This window comes from Rhipicephalus sanguineus, chromosome 3 (assembly GCF_013339695.2).
Source record: "Rhipicephalus sanguineus isolate Rsan-2018 chromosome 3, BIME_Rsan_1.4, whole genome shotgun sequence".
Taxonomy (NCBI): Eukaryota; Metazoa; Arthropoda; class Arachnida; order Ixodida; family Ixodidae; genus Rhipicephalus; species Rhipicephalus sanguineus.
In genome coordinates this window covers 103,638,098-103,660,166 of record NC_051178.1, presented here as the reverse complement: position 1 = coordinate 103,660,166, position 22,069 = coordinate 103,638,098, and the positions used below count along the sequence as shown (strand labels likewise).

General features: G+C 39.9%; 1 protein-coding gene across 6 annotated transcripts in view; it reads left to right on the top strand.

The window, feature by feature from the left end:
- The window catches only part of LOC119386880 (sodium leak channel NALCN), a 100,660-nt gene that overhangs the window by 45,469 nt on the left and 33,122 nt on the right, over nucleotides 1–22,069 (top strand). For 2 of the 6 annotated variants that reach the window (XM_049413283.1, XM_049413285.1), the window contains exons 8-17: nucleotides 10,651–10,793; nucleotides 11,018–11,122; nucleotides 16,189–16,410; nucleotides 17,847–18,014; nucleotides 18,432–18,491; nucleotides 18,624–18,755; nucleotides 19,324–19,461; nucleotides 19,550–19,624; nucleotides 19,843–19,974; nucleotides 21,446–21,645. In XM_049413283.1, coding sequence (XP_049269240.1) covers nucleotides 10,651–10,793; nucleotides 11,018–11,122; nucleotides 16,189–16,410; nucleotides 17,847–18,014; nucleotides 18,432–18,491; nucleotides 18,624–18,755; nucleotides 19,324–19,461; nucleotides 19,550–19,624; nucleotides 19,843–19,974; nucleotides 21,446–21,645 — 1,375 coding nt within the window. Of the gene's footprint in view, nucleotides 1–8,945; nucleotides 9,092–10,650; nucleotides 10,794–11,017; nucleotides 11,123–16,188; nucleotides 16,411–17,846; nucleotides 18,015–18,431; nucleotides 18,492–18,623; nucleotides 18,756–19,323; nucleotides 19,462–19,549; nucleotides 19,625–19,842; nucleotides 19,975–21,445; nucleotides 21,646–22,069 lie in introns of all 6 variants that reach the window. The other 4 variants (XM_037654153.2, XM_049413281.1, XM_049413282.1 and 1 more) reach the window with 3 other exon arrangements.

Below are 22,069 nucleotides of genomic sequence, written 5' to 3'. Positions count from 1 at the left end.
TAGCTCACCACAAAGACAATGATAAACATTTGGGAAGCTGATTGGCAGTTTGTTGTTGCACCTACTGTCCTATTGATATCTGGTCTGGCTGTTTAAGCATAGCTTTCCTGTGCTGCCTCTTTCACTATGTGTTCGTTCTCCTTCTTATAAGCTATATGTTACAAAACAGTGATAGTTTAAAATCTATAGCTATGTAACAAAGTAGTTAACTGTCAATACGTCATTGACCAATGCATAAATACATTATTTAAGTCAAACACAGTGATAGAGGGTAGCTAATAAAAATAGTCATCTAACTCATTCAAGGTGGTTATGACATATTTGATGACGGAGCATTGCTGTTCTCTGGTCCTAATATGTACATACATATTGTAATTTGCTTGACACATTTGCTGTCAGGGGTTAGTATCAGCCACACCATTTTCTTTTTATGTGTCACAACGTACACAAATGTACACAATCTCAATGTTTTCTGTGTTAAATAAACTTCTACTGCTAATGCTACAATGCATCTATTAATCCAACAAAGTGCTATCCGTGGTTATGTTGAAATATTGAACTCCCATGCATACTCTTTGACTGACCTCTGTTTGGTTTATGCATAAAGCTTTTTTTTTCTTTATGCAATATTGTTCTGATGTTTGTTGACGTTTCGTGCTTTGCTTTCTATTTACTCTTGGTGGATTACAAGTACCCAATTACTAAGGCTTCTAGCTGTTCATGGGAACTTTGAAAACAAATACGTCGAGTTGAATTGAAAAGCTGCCTATAGCAGAACATACAAGAGGTCACTCCTGTTTGTGCTCCAGCTGTAATGATCACAAAGCACCTTTTCCATCTATACAAGTGCATGCATATTCGCTGTGTTTTCTCTGTGCAGGTATGGGTGCGACGAGTACTGCGTATGTGTGCACTTCTGTCCTTGGTTTCTGTCAGCCTCAACACCACACGAACGTTTGAGAAGCACCCGCCCCTTGTATACGTCACCTTCTGCTGGGACATCTTCGCCACTCTGCTCTTCACTGCAGAGATGATTGCCAAGATGCACATCCGGGGGCTCATCACGGTGTGTGCACTGTTTTTCACGTGTGGTTGATAATCAAACAAGTATCGGCAAATAATTAGCAGATTACCGTATTTTCTCGTGCATGACCAGCAAAAAAGAAATTGGAGCTAAAGTAAAAAAAACGCAAATTTTACTTTGCTAAGGTGGCTTCACGGCACTGCTGTAAAGCTATGCAAAAAAGCAAACTTGTTGGCAATACGCGGGAATCATTTTTCGATTTTTGCACGCCCCATCTCTAACATTTTAGGAAATTTTCATAGAATCGCCGTTATGGATGCGTATTTTATGCGAGAAAATACGGTATCTTTTCAAGTACTAAGCTTAATTACCAAAATTTAGAGAGATGGCACTGATATAAAAAAATTCCAAGACACCACTAAAATAATTTGTGATCGAATGCTTCCTTTCAGACCAGTAAAAATGCATATAATGTGCGGTCTATGAAAGCATATTGTAACTGACTGCCCCTAAATGTATTTTTGCTCAACTTGCACATTTGTCTTTGCAATTGTAAGTTAATTTGTAGGTGCATATGTGATTTAATTATGTACAATTGTTAAGAATTTAAATTGGAGCTGTGCGAATAGCAAGATTTTGGGTGCGAAACGAATTCGAATATTAAAGTGTGAGTGCGAATTGAATCGAATATTTTTCGAATATTTCTAGAATATTTATAGAATATTTTGCTAATAATTTGAAGCGAAATGCAGAAAAAAAGTTAGAAAGGATTCCTAAGCATATCCTTATGAGATAGCAACATGAAAGTGTTTCTTTTCGCTAGGTTGATGAAGCACTCTCGGGGTGGTGTTTCATAGTTGTCTTATCAAGAATGAGGCAATGTAGAGGCCGAAGTGTATTTATGTACATGATTTGGTGCAACCAAAGTGTTGCTGACAGCACTTTACACGTGACAGGCAAAGATGCCATTTTCTCAGCCTCTCCTCCTCTTTCAACTTCTGTGGAAGCCCAACTGATGTGGCGGACAAGGGTGTGCTCCCTTCAAGTCCGGAGTTCCAAATCTGCCTCGTAGACGTCGATATATAAGAACATCTGAAATTTAGGACGTTAAAAAGCTTCGGCTTCTGATTTTTCGGACTTCCTGCCCAATTTCAGGTCCAAAACAGCATTAATTGAGCCCCCACCTGTGCCACATCTTTCATCTCCATGTTGGAACCAGCGTTTTCTTGAGATAGTACATTTGCGACCGTAGCAGAGCTTAAAAAGTAGCTTTGCCGCAATACCGGGGTGTAAGGAGGTGAAGCATATTGAAAATCAAGGGAGCACTTCCAATCAGACGTTGACTGTATTTTGACAAAGTTCGACCGGGAGCTTGAAAGGCAGCTTTGCCGCAATATCGGGGTGTGATGAAGTGAAGCATATTGAAAATCTAGGGACCACAATCGGACGTTGAGTGTGTCTTGGAAAGTTCGACCGTAACGGAGCTTGAAAGGTTGCTTTGCCGCAATACGAGAATGTAATGAGGCGAAGCATATTAAAAAATTTGAAGGGGTCACTTTTAATCGGACGTTGACTGTATTTGTTTTTGGGAAGTTCGAATAGTTTGAATAGTAAAATTCTAGTGCGAATTGAATCGAATAGCAAACACTATTCGAAAAATATTCGAAATTTCGAATATTCGCACACTCCTAATTTAAATGTTTTTTCTGTGTATACGAAATTATCGCCTTGTGTTATATCTGCATGTCTAGTATATGTCTGTTTCATATTATTATATCTGTAATGCTGAGTACAACAAGCAAAGTGTGTATTTATAAATTACTATATGTTGTACACAAAGTGATATGTATATGTGATATGCATGTACAGTATTCACGGATTGAAACATGAAAATTTAGGGCTAAGTATTGTACATACTTTTCATTTCCAGCATCTCAGTTTGCATCATATCGGTGCAATATTAACTTGCATCAGAGCCAACATAACTACCTTTAGCGGCCAGATTTGCAGCAACATGATGTGGTTATCACGAGCAATTGCTCATAGTAGTTGTTATAGTAAAAAATTGGTGTCGCGTTTCAATGTGTGAGCAATGTACACAATAAGAATTATACAGTGCACTATCTGCTTAAATTTCAATACCAATTGGATAGGGACAGGAATTCTGTCAAGCTGCTACATGACACCTTTTTGTTCTTGTATACATGCATTCATCATGACACTGCAATGAATGTTAGATAAAGTGAATTGACTTGATTTGAAAAAAAGTTCTGCGAGAATTCAGAAGCTTGAGGCTGGTCGATGCACATTAGCAGTTGTGGAGGTGGAGCTTTGTTCATGAAATTGATGAATGGACGGCACAATTTAATTTCATCGCGTTATTTTGCCATAGCTGCCCACTTTGCATTTTCTCAGAGCACAATGACAAAGCTGCATTCTTACTCATTTTCTGTAATTTCCTTTTTTTTTTCAGGGTGAGTCACCCTACCTGAAAGACCGGTGGTGTCAATTTGATGCCACAATGGTATTTTTTCTTTGGATATCAGTTATTCTTCAGGTGAGTCACACGACGATGGTTCTCTGCTTTCCCGTGTATCAAATTATAATTTAAAATGTTTTGCTTATTGAGAACAAGGTACTAATCTGTTCGTAGTAGTCAGTCTTACCTCACTGTAGTTTACTTGTATTTTTGTAACACCAAAATGAAACTCTTGTACTTGTAAGCAAGTATGGTGCTTGAATTTCATGATACTGGCAGTGTGCTGCAGGAATAATTGTATTTTCAAGACAGGAACATTTTCTGTGGTAAATGTGTTCTTGTGTAATTTCATAAACAAAGGATCAAACCGTTGTTGTGTGTTTGTTTGGGCTGTCATTAAACAAAATGTGTTCTAAGCTCTCAGTATTCAGCAGACACTTAACACACTTTAATATATTTTCTAAGTTTCACAACATATGGAGTCTGATGGCACTGTCATGAATTGCAGTAACTCACTGCAAAATGCTGACAACAAAAAATTTGCAGTTAATATAAATTTAGTCTCATTTGAATTTGCTCAGACATTTGTCCATCGTTTGCTTCGTGGAATTCTAGTATCTTGCGTTAGTTTGCTATGACTTTCCAAGGAAATGGCTTTTAAAATTCATAATTTGATCACCTTTAGAAATTGTCATTACATGTGGCAGTAGAATATGTACTTTAATAAAATGCTGCTGTGAGAGGTTGTATTGATAACTTAATTGATAAAAGTCAACAAACCATGATTGGGGTGTTGCTAAAAGGGGACTGTGCTGCACGTTGCTCCTCTTGCTTTTTTTTAGCATCATTTTCAATTCTTTTGTAGCAAATCAATGCGTAAATTGATATTCTTAATCTTTTTTGTATCTTAACTAAAGTTCTAAATTTCTTGCATTAGTGGTAGTGTCTGTTCGATAGACACACGTCTTTGTGTGGCTTTCGTATGTGCTTCGGCACAGATCAGAGTGATAGGGGACTTTATGAAGACACCTGATGGTAACAACTATCTCTGGCGTCACCTTGTAGGTTTTCGAAATCACGGAAGTGGTTCCCAAGTTTTCCTACCTGTCCATCCTGCGAGCTCCTCGACCTCTCATTATGATCCGATTTATTCGAGTCTTCCTCAAGTTTTCAATGCCAAAGTCCCGAATCAACCAAATTTTCAAGTGAGTGCAGCGTATTGGTTTAATGCTGTCTGCATTTAAGCGATGATAGCCGTTATTCAGGTTGTTCACAAGCGCTCATGTTGCTGTCTTTGTCATCTCTCAAATAGTCTGAATATTTTTAAAACAAGGAATATTTAAAAAAAAAGGCAATAAGCCCTTGTGTGCAAGCTAACTACACACGACTCTACCAAATCCAGTTTCTTTCATGACGATGTTATTCCGAGATCTATGAATTTGAGCATCTGCGACCATGGAATTCACAGTGTAAGTAACAAAATGTGCATGTAGAAGCATGTTTTGAGATGAACACTGACCGTAAACAGAATCTTTGCTGTTTATTTCTTAAAACACATGTGATTGGCCCTGATATACTGCTCTCAGAAATCACAGCTAGCATGGTGCACATATACTACCACTGCTAATCGAACTGTCTTGTTTATGCACTTTGCAGGCGATCAAGCCAGCAGATATACAATGTGACGTTGTTCTTCCTGTTCTTTCATGTCCTCTGTATGGTCTGCTGGGAGTACAGTTTTTCGGCGAGATGAGCAGCCACTGTGTTGAAATGGAACGATTGCAGAGTGAGTACATTGACTGTTTTCAAGGGGTATGTACCTAGTAATTGCAGAGGGTAATTAGTCTTTACATTTGTGCACCTTACTTTAAGGGTGACATCGCTTACAGCTCTTCTAAGGGTTACAACCTTGTTGATGACAAATGGAGATAGGAGTGTCACTGAGCCAGTGCCCATTAACGTTTACTTGGACGCCGGTGAATAAATGAGCATAATTAGCGCTAGAACGCGCCAGAACATGCTTTCGTTTCCAGGGCTGGCGTCTGCTCGATGCGCTAACCGCCGGGTAGGGTGGCTAGAATGGGGAGGTGTGAAAGCGGCCGCGGAAACCGGTCCCAATGTGCGCCGATGCCGCAAGGGGCGCTGTACGCAGGGGCGCGTTGGCGTTGAGCAGACGACGTACAGCGCAGCCTTGCTAGCGTCCGACGATTATGGCTCGCGCTATTTCTTGCGTGCTACACTTTGCAGCGTTAATCGTTTTCTTTTTACCTCAGCGATTTGCGCTAGTAAAGCGTTAGACTTTCTCTCCCCATTTGAAAAGCAGGGTTCGTATTGCACGCCGAGTAGCACTGCGCGTGCCAGAGTAATGTTGCTAGCGGCATTTCGCGCACGCCACTTTTGAGCAGGCAAGTTTTTTTTTTTTTTTGTTCTTTTTGCGCTTGCGTCCTGCCGTTTTACCACTTGCCATATGTATCACTGCAACTTATTGAAGTCATTTTTAGTGCTTATTCACATGGTTAAGGTATGTCTTTTTCTTTTTTAAAAAGTGAATTTTTTACTTTTGATGTTCTGAAAATGTACGAACATACAGAATTGCGGTTCACAAAAATTACGCTTCTATTGGTTCTGTTCGAAAGTTATGGTCCTTTTTTTTTGTGACTACACTCAAATTGAAAATGACATGTTCGGAAAAATTTAATTATTGTTTTTCTCGAAACTTGATTTTCAGTAGGTTTCTGTTGCGAAAAAGCTGATAGCTATTGAACAGATCAATATTTTCCCATGAAACTTTCCATGCTTCTTGCTCAGACATTTACTTGCGCCTGTGCAATGAACTAGAATCATTGAAACGATGAATGACTTTTAATGTTATAATACTTCAATTGAAATGCAACCTTCTGAAACAACACGACTTATGGTGGTTTTAGGCTATAATATACCTAATAATAATGATAGCGCAAGGATTCTAGCTCATCGCACAGCCTACATACACAGCAGGGGCGTAGCAAGAATTTTTGTTTTTTTTTTTTTGGGGGGGGGGGGTTCAACCATGTTCGTGCGTGTGTTTGTATGTGTGCGTGTATATATACATATGCAAAATTGAAAAACTTGGGGGGGGGAGGGTGGTTGAACCCCCAACCCCCGCCCCCTTGGCTACGCCCCTGGTACACAGCTATAATGCTGCGAAGCCATTTTTTTTGTATGGTTGGATTGGTATAGTTATGACTATTGCCGTGATGGCCGTGTTATGCGTAATATTGGTAATTACATCATAATTACCTTCCGTTCTTTTACTGAACGCACTTGCAGAGCCCTTTTAAACTGTTCGCCCAAAGGCAAACACAAAACAATTAATTTTGGGTCAAACCTAAGATTTCTAAAAAGGTGGAAATACCTAAAAAATTGCCTGCTCTCGCGCTTGTACCCATTACTATGCCTAGCTGCTGGTCAAACGTCATGTGTTCGTTTTTGTCGGCAGGTTGAAAGATTATTAAACACATTCGTACACGAAGCAAGTTTATTTGAACTCTGCAATAAAGAGCTATCTACAGAACACAGGTCTTAGCCCACTTGGCTTTCTCTTCTTCCTCCTTATGGTTAACCCCCTTTAAAAATAAATGCACCCGAGTTAAGGAATAAAAGTGTACAACATATCACGTTGTACGCGCTGTCGTTCACTTCAGACTACGCAATACCAACTAGCCCAACGTCGTTCCCCTCTATGTGCCTTGCGTCGAAATGCTTCTCGCATTGTGCTGCGTTCCTTGTCAGCTGCCTCTCAGCTCTCGGTATCGCACGACCTTACTTCTAAAATAACTCTTTCCACGCCAGTACTCGGAACAAACATGCATTTTCTGTCGACGAACAGTACCCAGAGTTGCAGCCAGGAACGAAGCAACAACGTGCAGTTTTCTTCTTCAGTTTATATCCTCACACCTCAAAAATCCATGACCCTCGAGCAATAAGCACCACTTCAACGATGAAAAATACGACGCCGCGTTGCGAGTGCTAGGCTTTCCTCCGGTAATCTGCAACGGGCGGCGGCCGTACCGGCCGTACCATGCAGCGCCCCTTGCAGCAGCGCCCCTGGCGGCATCGGCGCGCAGAGGGACCCTCTCTGGCAAGGGAAACGCGCTGCGCTCAGCACACCTCCCCATTCTAGCCACCCTACCGCGGGGACACGAACGCATGGGAAAGGGAGGCACATTTGCCCCGCATCTCGCTGCAATTCACGAAAAGAAGTGAAAAAGACGCACACATTCCCTTTGTGTGTCTCATTATTTCACTCAAGTTTTATTAATCTACTCAAACAACAAATTACACAAACTACACATGTCGTGTCAAATAATTATCGCAGTGTCACGTGCTACTGTTGGCGACGTCAGAGCACAGTCGTCTACGTAGAGGAGCGACGTCACAGCACTACCATCTACGTAGGGCCATTTTCTCATGTACGTCATCCCCTCATTCTCTAAAGCGCGCGCCCGCGAGAGCAAGGGCAAGCAGCGTTTACCTTGAAATTTGACCCATTTCCGCGGCGCGTAGCGTTGCAAATTTTGTCAGACGTGATCGTGAACGCCCAGTGTATGCATTGCGCTCGTTAGCTCAAAATTTTCAAACCTGGTGAGGGGCCCTTTAAGTAGCGACATGTTGACAAGTCTGAAGTAATGAGTTCTGGCCTTTTTTTATAAATATTTTATTGGCTATGTTGCAAAGCATTTTTAATGTGCTGTGTGGGCATGTTCTGAATTGATAATATGGCCTCTGTGCACAAGCAACATCACAGTAGACATTTAAATTGTATGACGAGCCTTCGAAGAATTTTTTAACCAAGTTCAGGATGTAGCACTACAACATTCACGCACCTACCCATTTATGGCGATTGAAGGAGGGATGCTTTCCTTTCACACATAAATTGACCACAACACAAGTAAATGAATATATTTTTTTCACGCAACCTTCATCCGAGTGTGGTTGCTGTTGCCAGGAAGCTCAATCTTCTGGCTTGAGTAGCTGCGGTTCTCTAGTTTTTTGGAACATTTTTGGCTAACATCACAGTGTGTTCATCACGTAGTGTGAAATCAATGTCCTTGCGCTTGGCAACAAAGCACTAAAATCTCATCACAAATAGGCTTTACGTCATTGTCTCTAAGCCACAGTGGAAGACAATTAAAATCCCAGTCACAAGCCTTAGAAGTGCACATTATTAATGAGAACTAACAGACCATAATGCCAAAGAAAGGATAGGGGATCCCCTATGCATCCCCTATACTTTCTTTGGCATTATTGTCTGTTAGTTCTCATTAATATTCTGTTTAACTAAGAAACGAGCCCTTAAGAGTCATATTCTTTCCTTCAGTAGTACACATTGACATTAGGAGTTCCCAGCGGTATCTTGATGCTTGAAGACTCCACAACCATGAATTGATTGTGTCCTTGCAGGAGGGTCACGCTGAACGACCTTGCAGTGCCAGACGCCTACTGTTCAATGACAAAGAGTCCGGGTATGAATGTCCTCAGGGAATGGTTGTGTATGGATCTGAATCTTCCAAAGAGCATTTCTGGGTTCAATGGCTTCGACGATTTCGGTAGGTTCCTTCCTTTTTTTTATTAGTGAACTGCTCAGTAATGTTTCGATTATTCTCGTTTTGTGGGATTTTTTATGTCACTCAGACGTTTATTATGAAAAGTGTTTGGCCTTCATTAATATGTTCACATCTCTGCCAGCTGTAGTGTGACTGTGATTGTGCAAGCTGAAGTGTCATAACATGTGATTAGGAAATGTACAATGATCATGTACAGAAATGAAGAAGAGGAAGATGTCTTGTCTATGTAAATTAATGCGAATGCAAAAATGCACGTGTAATTCAATATTTAAATTTGTGGCCTTCAATGTATAGTTATACAATATTATATGTAATAACAGTACAATAGAATTATCAGGACAATGATCATAAGAATGGATGGTAATGCTAATTTATGAACCGTAGGTGCTAAAATTAATTCATCAATCCACTTAAATGCTGAGTACAATTTCTACAAATTCAAGGTAACTGCTAGTTACCTTTTCTGCTAAGAGTGAGGTAGTTACCTTCTGAAAGTACTTAGTGCTCTGAACAAGAAATATGATGACATATTTACGTGAAATTCATCGAGGAACTTATATCAGTATAGTAAATTCATAAAGTAACATATATGTTTAACAGTAGCTCAAATTGACAAAAAGAAAACAACTCATTGATATATCAGATTAAGGTTGTACCATTTATCATGGTGTAGTCTGTGCATGCGTGGTCTGACTGTTCGAAGCTGCTTCTCAGTGTAGGTGTGAAAGACGTAATCACCTAAATAAGCAAAGACATTAAAAGAACGTGTTTATAGATCAGAGGCACAGTAACCTGGTACAATATTTATCTTCTGTCATTTCCACTGCTTAGTGCTACATGCTTGGCAACCACTCACTGTGTTCAGATTTCAGAGGCATTATAAGTGATGCTGACATTAAGAATAGTCTACCTGTTGCGATCACTTCTTTTGACACTGAAGCTGTATGTTTATTGACAAATTTCAGTTGCAGCATATGCACATTCACATATTATTTTGCACTTAATATCATATGCCACAAAAAATGAGCAACTTCTGTGTTTTTATGCTACAGATCATTTATATGTAATAGCCTACAGTAGGCATTTCTGTGCTAAAGAGTACTCCAGTATTATGCTGTGGTGATAGAAACCTTTTCAGTAAAATAACAAAAAATAAGGATTTCAGTGACAATTTTTCACCTGTGGGTACGCATTTGAGATAACATCTAGAGCCTCGAACTATAAACAATAAAATTATGGTGACCAGGTTAAGCGATGCCTCTGCTCTTTCGCACTGACGTGTCACACAATTCTCACTATTACGCTATTGTGGTAAGGCCTTCTCTGCATGTTGGTAAAGATTTTTCACACGCTTCTGTTCACTCGTCCCTTCCTAGTCATTCTATGCGCTGTTAAACATTTTGAAATGAATTCGGTTCAATAGTGATGAGCTTTGCAAGTCGCTCACGCCAGCCATTTCTGAATGCACATTCAGGAAGTGCTCATGTATTCTGTGCTAATTAATCAAGCCCCATTCTTTTTCCGCATGTTCTCCGTTGCAGCCCATAGTTTTTTTACGGTGTACCAAGCAGCCTCCCCCGAGGGATGGGCCATTCTCATGTACCAGGCCATGGATAGTCTTCCAGCGTGGAGAGCCACTTTCTACTTCACCACCATGATATTCTTTCTCGCATGGTTGGTCAAAGTGAGTCCCGTGCCCTTCCACTCCTACACATACCATACCTACTCTGATATACGCACCCCCGCTTCCCTTTTTTTTTGTGAATAAAGCACTCTTATTTTGCACAACAAGCTTTATGGTGGAGTAAATGCCCACAGTAGAATGCATGGTGTGCAGCATCATCTTTCACTATGTTTAGTTTAATTTCAGTTATGCTCAGGAGTACCTTTCTGGTCTTTTCCTTGCAGAATGTGTTCATTGCGGTCATCACAGAAACATTCAACGAGATTCGAGTACAATTTCAGCAAATGTGGGGAGAAAGGGTACAAATTCAAACTGAATCAACACCTCAGGTGAGAAGTGCAACCTTTTATGGTGAACACATAAAAAAATTTCTTGTGCTGCAAAATTATTCGTTGTGACAAAGCGGTTAATGGATAGATGCATGAGTGACTGCATCATTTAACGTGCTTGATGCTGGATACCTAATGTGATCTATCAAGTGATGTTTTTTTTTTATTTTCAGATACACTTACATTGATATGCTGTATCAACTCAGTTCTAGCACTCCTTCAGCTGAAATGTGAACCCAATTTTCACAGTAACAAGTTAGAAACGCAATGCTTATTTGTGACGAGCAGTCTGGTTTTCATATTTAATGAAGAAGTGTAATGCATTTGAATATTTTTCACCAAATTTTCAACTGCTTAGAAAAACAAAGTACTAGCATACTGTATCTGAGCCACACTGGACACACCTGGCATTACGTTGCCAATATTCTCAATAAGTGCCTTGCATACCATAACAACCTCATAAACTGTGGTGCACGGGCTGTAGCTCTACAGTGAATATGTGGATGGGCTTGGGTTGCAGCGACTTTTAACGGCAATAAAATTGGTTCTACATTATTGCTATTATTGGTTTCATTCTCAATTTTATAATGCACACGCCACTTTATAGTAAATTATCTTGGCAAATCAAAGCGCTTATTATACTTACTTGAGTAAATACAGCACGGTCTTAATCACCTATGTCCATAACTGTGAGAGGTGGGCACTGGTATGCAGGGTTCATAAGCGTTCTTTTTTTCTCCTGGGTTCTGTCTGTAGCTCTAAACCAAGAATCTCGAGAAGCAGTGAAGCGAAAGAAAATAAGGAGCTACCACGGCCACATACGGTGACGACCTTCAACATGTATACCTGTGTAGAAAGCAGTATACGATAGATGCTTTGATGCTGCTTAGACCTCAGCACTTGATCCGTAGCAGTTGCAGTTGCTAGAGAATGCAAAGATAGCTATGCTTAATGCTGGTAGTACAGTGCACTAGCTCTCATATGAGTCATCTGTATATATGCACAGAGTGTTGAACCACTAGATTGTGCACAGCGATGCTTAGCCAGGTTGCTGCACTGCTTTGTGATATGCTGTACTTACTCAATTCTAGCGCTTCCTCAGCTGTAATTTGATCCCAATTTTCACAGAAAGAAATAAAAAAAAATGCATTGTTAATTTATAACACACATCCTGGTTTTCATAATTAACAAAAAAAAAAAAAAGCAATGCAATGGGTGTCTGAGCTGGGCTATTTTTCAGCAATTCATTTTTAAATATCCCACCTCATATTTATTATTATTCGTTTGTGTGTGTGTGTGTGTCATCTGTAGGATGTTCAATAAGCATATAGTGTTAAGAATGTTATGCTGCGCCTTTGTCGCTTCAAAGAGCATATTTTATTTATTTATTTATTTACAAATACTGCAGGCCCTGTTCGGGCCTAAGCAGGAGTGGGTAACAAATGTCAGTGACAAAATCAGAATAAAAAAACATAATCAAAATACAATACAAGATACGAAATTAAGAAAATTCTCAACATCAGGGAAAAATACAATTAATACATAGCCATAATGGCATTCATACAGAAATACAAAAAATCTCAGCACTTATGAGGAACCTAATATATTGCAATGTTAAAAATCAAGTGCTAGGTCATTGACGAGATGGGCGAACGATTGTGTTGTGTCCGCATTAACGACCTCCTGAGGTAACTTGTTCCATAGTGAAAAAGCATGAGGGAATATGAGTACTGATGAACGTTCAGATGACTGAATGGTTGTCTAACTGTCTTATTATGATGAATACGAACAAAGCGCATGGGCGGGTTAGTTATGTAACGATTGGGTGGGATTTTAAAGTGACCATAGTACAATTGATAGGTGAATTTCAATCGAGAGACTATTCTACGATGAGCGAGTGTCTTCAGATTTGCCTTCTCGCGAAGGGCAGAAATGCTTGCAAAACGAGAGTAGCTAGAATAAATGAACCTCAGAGCCAGGTTTCGGACCCTCTCTATTTTTTAATTAAGTATTTTTGATACGGGGCCCAGATCAGGTCTGCACATTCTGACTTAGGCCTGATAAGTGCTTTGTAAGCTGTTAGTTTTGCAGAAGGTGAAGTATGACGCAGTTTACGTTTTAAAAATGCTAACTTTTTTAGCGCATTGCTACAGATGTTGTCTATATGGGTTTCCCCATTTAAATTGCTTGTAAGCGTGACACCCAGATATTTTACTTGTGTAGCCTTTTTAACATAAGCGTTATTAATGGTATATTGGAATGCTAATGGGTTTTGTTTGTTCGTTACACTGTGATGGATGCCGTTTTGATGCGTTGAGCTTCAAGCTCCACTTATCACACCAAGGCGCAGATGGATTTCAATGCATCGTTAAGTCTGGCTTGATCAGAATGCTGATCAATGTCGGCATAAATAACACAATCGTCCGCAAAAAGGTCGGATTTCACAGGTGATTGAACTGAGAAATAAATATCATTTATGTACACTAAAACAATAATGGGTGCAAGCACGGATCTTTGCGGCACTCCTGAGTGTACGTCTGATGAGCCAGAAACGCCGTCATTGACCATCACATATTGTTTTCCGTGATGGCAAAATAGCATGCAACCCAACGGACAATGTTCTGATCAACACCAATAGCTGACAGTTTCGTAACTAAATCATCGTGTGGTACTACATCAAACGCTTTAGAAAAATCTAAAAACACTCCATCAATCTGGCCCTTAGAGTTTAATGAATTTGCAAAATCAATGAGTGATCTCGGCTGATTGAGTTAAAGTGGATAGGCCAGACCTGAATCCGTGTTGGTTGTCGTGAAGCAGTTTATTGTCTTCCAGGTGTATCATAATCGCCTTAAATATTATGTGTTCTAGTAGCTTACAAGCTGTGGATGTAAGAGAAACTGCCTGTAGTTGTTTATATCTAATGGTGAGCGAGATTTATGAATTGGGACTATTCTTGCAGAGTGCCAGTCATCTGGTATCACACAAGTTTTTAAGGAAGTTACATATATCTTATACAAATATTCTGAAACCTAGGATGCATATCTACTAAGAAAAACGTTCGATATATCATCAGAACCCGGGGATTTCTTTGTGTCTAATTTACACAAGAGGCTAAAAATACCATCTTTACTTAAATATACTTTGGGCATATGTTTGACGAGCATTTAAGATGGCAATTGCGCATCTGAGGCCGTCAGCGTAAATACGGACTGAAAAAGGCGTTGAAACTTTGAGCAATGACAGTAGCATTATCAGTAGTTCCGTCAGATGTTTTTATCCCTGTGATGCTGTTTTTATCTTTAGATAAGTAACGCCAGAATTTTTTGATTGGTCTGTCATGGAGGAAGACAGAGTAGACGTAAAAATTGGCCACTTGCTGCATGCATTTTTTCGTGAAAATGTGTACTAGGCTTTGTAGCCGTTTCTTGTCACCACGTTTACGACAGCGTTGATCTTTGCGCTTCATATGAAATCAAAGTCACGGTTCATATATATTACAGTGCAGTTTGTACAAATATTTATTGTTACCATAAGAGTAAAACTTCAAGTGCAGTTTGTAGACACCGCACACGGCAGATCATGAAGCAAGTGATATGTGATAAGTACTCAATTTGATTGACGAAAGTGTCTCTAGTGTAGTCAAGGGCATATAGAATGAAAAGTATGTAAATTGTAAACATAAATACTGAAAGAAACAGTCATTGTAAAAATGTGGACAGGATAATATAGTGAGCTTTCTCTCAACTTTGGCCTCCGTAAGCCTTGAAATTTGTTCCTTGCCATAACCTCACTAATGAAAACTAATCAATCAGTGCTTAAAATAAACACTTGTGGAATTTAGTTGGCATTCTTCTTTAATGCATTCCTATTTAGTGCCAACATACAATTTTTATTTGAAGCATTTGCTTTGCAAGATTTCTAAATTTTTTAAGACTTCATGACTACTTACAAGTGTGTCACTGATTTTTGATGACAAGGTTATTTTGTGTGTGTGTGTGTTCAAAACTCGCACTCTGAGAAATGAACATGACACGACTCTGTGTTTTTTTTATTATTATTATTTTCAATAAAAATGTGGATGCAAGATCATGTGTGCGAAATTGCTCTGTCACCCGACAAACCTGGCTTTTTAAGAAGGGTCAGACCAGTGGCATTAGCTATGAATCAACATGTACGTTTACCTAGCACAGCCGAATGAGAGATAAAGGGATTTCACGCGCACGTGTGTAAGCCACTGGGTTATCTGACCTTTTTGCTTAAAAACACGCTTTGTGTTATTCTCAGAATGCATCAGAGCAATTTTGATGATGTTCTTCAGTGTTGAAGTTGCTATAAGCAGCAACATTTATGAGCCATTTTTCTCTACTGTGGCTTTGGCTAAAAGATGTCAACCCTAGTGCAAGCGTAAAAATATTCATTGATGTAGCTTAAATACAGCTGATAACTGTTTATATCACCTCGATTCTCTTTTTTTGTCAGTGCAGCTATAAATTAATGGCATTGTACTACTACTATTTTGCATCACGCCGGCTTCATTACTTGTGCTTTCAGGCACATGCATAAAACACCACGCTATATCTACAGTGTGTGTGTGTGTGTGTGATTGTGTGTGTTTGTGTGTGTGGGTGCATGTGTGCATACATAAACAGATAATCACAAGCACCATACTATGTCTGACATGTCGCCTCAGTTACTTTTAACCTTCTGTACATGTAGCACAAGATTGTGCAGGACAGAACTGAAATGGTATATATGTGCACACATACGACCCTATAAAGAAACAGATGATGATGACTTAAAACCATCCAAATTTATCTCTGAAAGCACAACGCTCAGTGGCTGAAGCACATAACAAACAAAACCAAGATAGAGGCGAAATTTATTTAGTTCATAGGAGCACCTCAGCTACAATCGGATGGTCCTTATGCACTGACAAGTCGCTTGTGTTGGAGGCATATGCAGCTGTTGTTAGGCGAGTTTAATAAAAGGTGCCTGGCTAAAGAGTCTTGCATGTGAACTGCGTGGGATTAACAATGACTTGGTGCCTACACGCCTGCATGCAGGTGCTGAAAGGGGACGACTCTGGCTGGAAGCTGGTTACGGTAGACGAGAGCAAAGGCCGTGGTAAAGCTCCGCGATGCCTTCAAGTGGCCATCCACTCGGCTGCTTTTCAGGTCATTGTCATGATGGTGAATGTGGCGAATGCCTTTGTGGCCGCAAGCATCTCCTTCGTGCACGACGAGCGACCACGGGAGGATTTTTTCAAGACGTACTACTTTGCCGAGGTGGGTTCCCACAGGCACAGACTTTGTAGGTCAAGCGCCAGGCTTTTGCTATTGTCCTTAGGAGTCCAGTGATTACTGAAAATTTTCAAAGGGTGCAGTTGCACATCTTTCTTAAGAATTAATGCGAACGTATGAACACAGTCAGTTTACTACATTTGAACGTAGCAAGAACGTTGTAACGAAATTTTTTTAGTGTCAGCTTATCATACTTTTCTGTCACCATATTAACTATTTCTGTGAGAGTTAAAATAGTTATTGAAAACTGCAGCAGCAATAACAAGGTAATTTTCTTTTCAGCAATACATTATTTGCACTGGCATACATAATAGTGTCAAAATCACTGGTTGCACATTAGTTTATTAAATGCCATTAATTTAACTCTTCAATATTACTTTAGCAAATGCTGCAATAGCATAATCAAAACTATTCTATGGCATCCACTCTGTCGGCACTAGTTTTGAGAATATCTTGAAAATGCTTTTGCCTTTGTATTAGAAACTTTTGAATGAATCTCTGTCAGTTTCGAGAATATGTCAAAACTGATCGATGGACGCTCACCCATAAGTTTCTAACGAAGTGCATTGGTATACCACTTCTTTTCCAACAAAGTTTTCCTTGCACGCTGTGGCACAACAGAATGCCACTGTCCTTCAAAAGAGATTTGGTGAAATACATTAATTATCTCAAACTGGGCCCCTAATTAAGCAGACATAACTATGGCCAGAACCATATTGCTTCGTTTCCGCAACTGCATGCTACATGCACAACAAAGTTATTAAGGTGAAAGCCTTATATGTCTCATGCGAACATGACCTTGAATGAAAAGCCAGCATAAGTGTGAGCTTGAATCATGAGCTGCATGTTAAATTCATCTTTGCGGTGCTTGCATGACAAAAGAAATTTTCAAAAGCAAAGCGGTGTTTGTGTGATATAAAGTGCACGGTAAGATAGCCACACCTTGAAGGCTTTCGCCTTCAAGTCCTCTTAGCCGAATGCATAAGGGACTCCGTGAGTTTTTACTTAAAAGGTATAAGTCCATGATGCTTAATATGAAAATGTTAATCAGCAATTATTGCACCTCTGATGCTCACTAGCAGAAATAATCTATCAGAAAACAGAGCACGTGTCTTTAGTGGACTGTCTTCAGGAGTTAAATAAAGACTGCTTGAACATGCTCGTTATGTATACCTTAGCTAGCAGATTTAAGATAGACATGCGACAAAACTTCATGTAATAAATTAATTTTATTAACTGGGAGGAATGGTTGTTGGCAAAAGCGGTAAGCACGGTTATGGAATTGTAACCACAGTTATAAAAGTATCCATTGTATATGTGATGACTGTGGTGATGCACTGTCACGTGTTGTTTTTGTCTTCCAGCATTACGTAAAATTATTTTTGATAACGTGCTTATGTTATCCTGCCCATTCATTACAGATTGGTTTTACAATATTCTTTGATTTGGAGGTACTCCTGAAGATTTGGTGCCTTGGTTTTAATGGCTACATTAAGCGTTCCCTGCACAAGCTCGAGTTCATCCTCGCCATTGGGACTACACTGCATCTCATCCCCGACTTCTTCACCTCTGAGTTGACATATTTTCAGGTGTGCTGTGCTTCACTTCACTGGCTAATAATAGCAAAATTTGCTGGCACAATAAAAAGATTGAAACTACTTAACTCGAAAAACGTACATGTCAGGGTGGCAGGTAGCTTTAGGCATAGATGTGAATTGTAATATAGGGGTGGTAAATACTGAAGAATTCAGATAAAATGTTTTTTTATTAGTTTCGATATGATAAAAATGCTGCACTTGATGGACATGATACTTAGCGATGTATCGGTATTGAAGCATGATCAAAATTTTTTCTTATTTCAGGAAAGAAAACTGCTAGAACAAATAAGTGAAAATTGTATCATGGAAGAATTAAGATGATTAAAGGCAAAGAATAACAAACTGAACTTTTATGCCACTTGCATGCTTCCTAACAGAAGCTAACAGTTAATGCCATTTATTATGCAGGTTCTGAGGATTGTCAGACTTATCAAAGCATCGCCAGTGCTTGAAGACTTTGTTTACAAGGTAAGACATGCTCCATCTATTCCTCATCAAGATGACAAAACAAGCTGTCATGCTCAATGTATGTATTATTGTATATGTGAAATTGCATACTTTGCGTGTTCATAGCCAAAGGTGATGTTTCACTTGTTTCAGATTTTCGGTCCAGGCAAGAAATTGGGAAGCCTTATAATATTCACCATGTGTTTATTGCTGATCACATCTAGCATCAGTATGCAGTTATTCTGCTGCCTTTCAGACTTCATGAAATTTGAATCATTTCCAGAGGTAAGCTGGAGGGCTAAAGTATAATCGTATGGCTCATGAGTGATTGGTCGACTGATTGGTTGACTGATTTGTGTCAGTTTATGCGAGTTAAATCATACCAGAGGAAATTAATGGAGGGACAGCCTGTACATCGTGGATAGGTGATTTTGTTTGAGTCATCTGTGAAGACAAATTCGTTTTGCCTACACAGGTCATTGCGATAAATGATTTTTTGATAAATAGTGCTTCATTTCACTTCAGAACCAATGGCTCCATAGAACAGGTAGTAGAGCAGACAGCAGAGAAGGCATGACGAGAAATACCATTGCCAACATTACTCAACAGTCCAGTTTGGCCCCTGCTAATGCATTCCTTGTGATTAAGACACACCTGTTGTTGAATAGGAGCTACAATGAAATTAGCGTTTGTGCAGGACAGTCTATATCTAGAATACTGATGTATAGGGATGGGCATGGAGTTGAGATATTGCTTCTTCCATCAAGAACTTCATAACAATACAAGTGCTAAATCAGTGTTAAGTGGACGTATAAATCTGAATGCACATATTTTTCCTTCTTTTTTTCTTCAGGCATTTATGTCGATGTTCCAAATCCTCACCCAGGAAGGCTGGGTTGAGGTGATGAACGAAACGATGTTACGAACAAGCAAAACGATTGGCCCACTCGTGGCCATTTATTTTATCCTCTATCACCTCTTCGTGTCTTTGGTAAGAAAACAAATGCTCTGAATCAGACAGAAGAGTGTGGTATTTTCGTGTGCACTAACAATTCTGTACTGTTCTTTTTTTCTCTTAGATTGTGCTCAGTCTCTTTGTAGCTGTCATTCTTGACAACTTGGAATTAGATGAAGACATAAAGAAGCTTAAACAAGTGAGTGATCAACAGTCAATTCTCGATAAGTGTTGCACAAGCTGCTTGTATGAAGTTATAAATAATTAAGTCCTAGAGCAAGTGATGCTGCTGGCAGCAGGTATGCTGGCCTCTATAGCTTTTTTTAAGCAGTAAGTCGAGATATCTGCTCATGCGAATTTTCGTGCCAGTGCTTCGTCAAACCGCTGCTGATAACGGTAACTGTTTGCATGTTTCAGCTGAGAGCAAGAGAACAAAGTGCGGGCATCACTGATGGCTTACCTATACGGCTCCGCTTCTTTGAAAGGTTTGCCGATAGTCCACAAATGACACGACTCCATAGAGCACCCTCGGAGTTTGGCGTGCCCAAGGTAAGTCCAATATGTTTTCTTTCTCACTGCATAATTCATGCCTTGCTGAGCTGGATGTCGTGCTGAGTGGTCATTAAATGAAGTCGTTTTAGCACTGTTGAAGCAAATGTTGTGCTGATAATAACTGACAGAACCATTTCCTGTTCTATGATGTGTGCTTGCTTTTAGCTCTTCTTTGCAAGGATTTCTCATTAAGCCCATGTTCTGACATTTTCTTTTTTTCACGAGTGGTCAGGTACAGTCATTCATTAACATTTACACATGCCATTTTTACTCAGGGAGATATAAGACAGTTCTTAAACACTGCAGGTCAGCAGATGGCACCTCACGCTGTACTTCTTTTTGAAGCACACACAATAGAAAATGTCAGCTATGTGCATGTAACATTAATTGACAAGACCATTCAGACTAAAATCAGGTCATTCTTGAGATGGATATGCAAGAGTTCATATCACTCTGCAGACGTCACATATTGCAGCTTATTGCAGTTATATAGATGTTATATATTGGTGTTTCTGTGGCCACCAGAATGAAGTTAATGCGTATAATAATTGTTGGAATTTTATGCCCCATAACCACTATATGATTATGAGAAATGCCGCAGCAAAGAGCTTTGGCAATTTTGACCATTTGGGGTTCTTTCATGTGCACTTAAATTTAAGCACATGGGCCTCTAGCATATCACGTCCATTGAAATGTGGCTGCGGAGGCCGGGACTCGATCCTGTAACCTTCGGGTCAGCAGTGAAGTACCATAACCACACGACCGCCACGGAAGGTCACCAGTATGAAGCTAAGCATTCTTTGTGTGCTACTGTATTGTTAGTGTGGGCTTACTTCAACAGTAGCAATAAGTTTTACAAGGGCAAAGCATGAAAATTGGGCAGAAATCATTTAAGGACGATCGTCAAAGAGATGTGAGCGCCTCCCGGTAGACCTGCTGAAATAAGTTGCTGGAATAATTAATGGTTAGCTCGGTTGATCTTATAAGCTGTGCATGTACTGTGACATGGCACTGCCTCCAGGACTGGCTTGCATTATAAACCACGTTAAAGACTTTGTGAGCACAAACATCACACACTGGTATCAACATTGCCTAATGAAATCAACATCAACAATTAGATTGAACTTCAGAATTCGCCTAGCCTTGATTGCACTGTCTGTGGAATTTGCCATGTTTACAGCAATGTGGTGAGAACCTGAAAAAAAGCTTCACTTTCACACATGCATTTTAGAAACTGGTGTAAAGAGATGACACTTCTGCTGCACACCTTTACATGAGTACCATTACACTATATGCATAACTCCATCAAAATCGAGAAGGTCTTCCATACTTTGATCACCTTTACCCGATGGTGCTTTAAGTACAAGGCATTTAATACTTTTGTAAACGAGTAATCTTCAGAGATTCTTGCTGATGCAGTACGCCTATGCTTTGGAGCACGTCACCACGTACAAGTATGTGTGCCCAGGTTCGGGAGAGCTTTATGCGTCAGTTTGCGGAGGAGCTGCCCGAGGAGTGCTCGGAGCTGAAGAAGGCGGCCGCTGCCGATCTACCCGAGAACCTCGTGACATACCGCAAAAAGCCGCCCATTCACCTGCTGTCCTCACCGAGCAAGGGCCGCAATGCCGCCAGTCTACTCAAGAAAGTCAGCGTCACCAGCATTGTTCTGTAAGTACTACCATTCATTGCCCAAGACATTTTACACTGCATAAAAGCTGTGCAGCTATACGTTTGAGGCGAGTGCGATAACTACAGTGAGAGGTAACATAGCGTTTTGAAAATGCTTAGCATTAAAAGCTTATGCAATGTACACAATTCTACATGTGGTGTGAACAATTTAATAACACTGCTGGCTGTACTAATGTGCATCTATGCCCAACTCTGAGCTGGTCATATTAAAATGTGGCAGTTTTTGATGCTTCCATTTTTGCATCCACAATTCAATGTGACCATCACATAAATGGAGTCCACCCATTCCTATCATCATATGTGTAGATTGTAACAAACGTGGCAAACCTTTTGATCCCAGATGCCACCGTTTCATATCAACAAATTCACGAATGCAGGCTGTTGCATCTAGATTTATTTACAC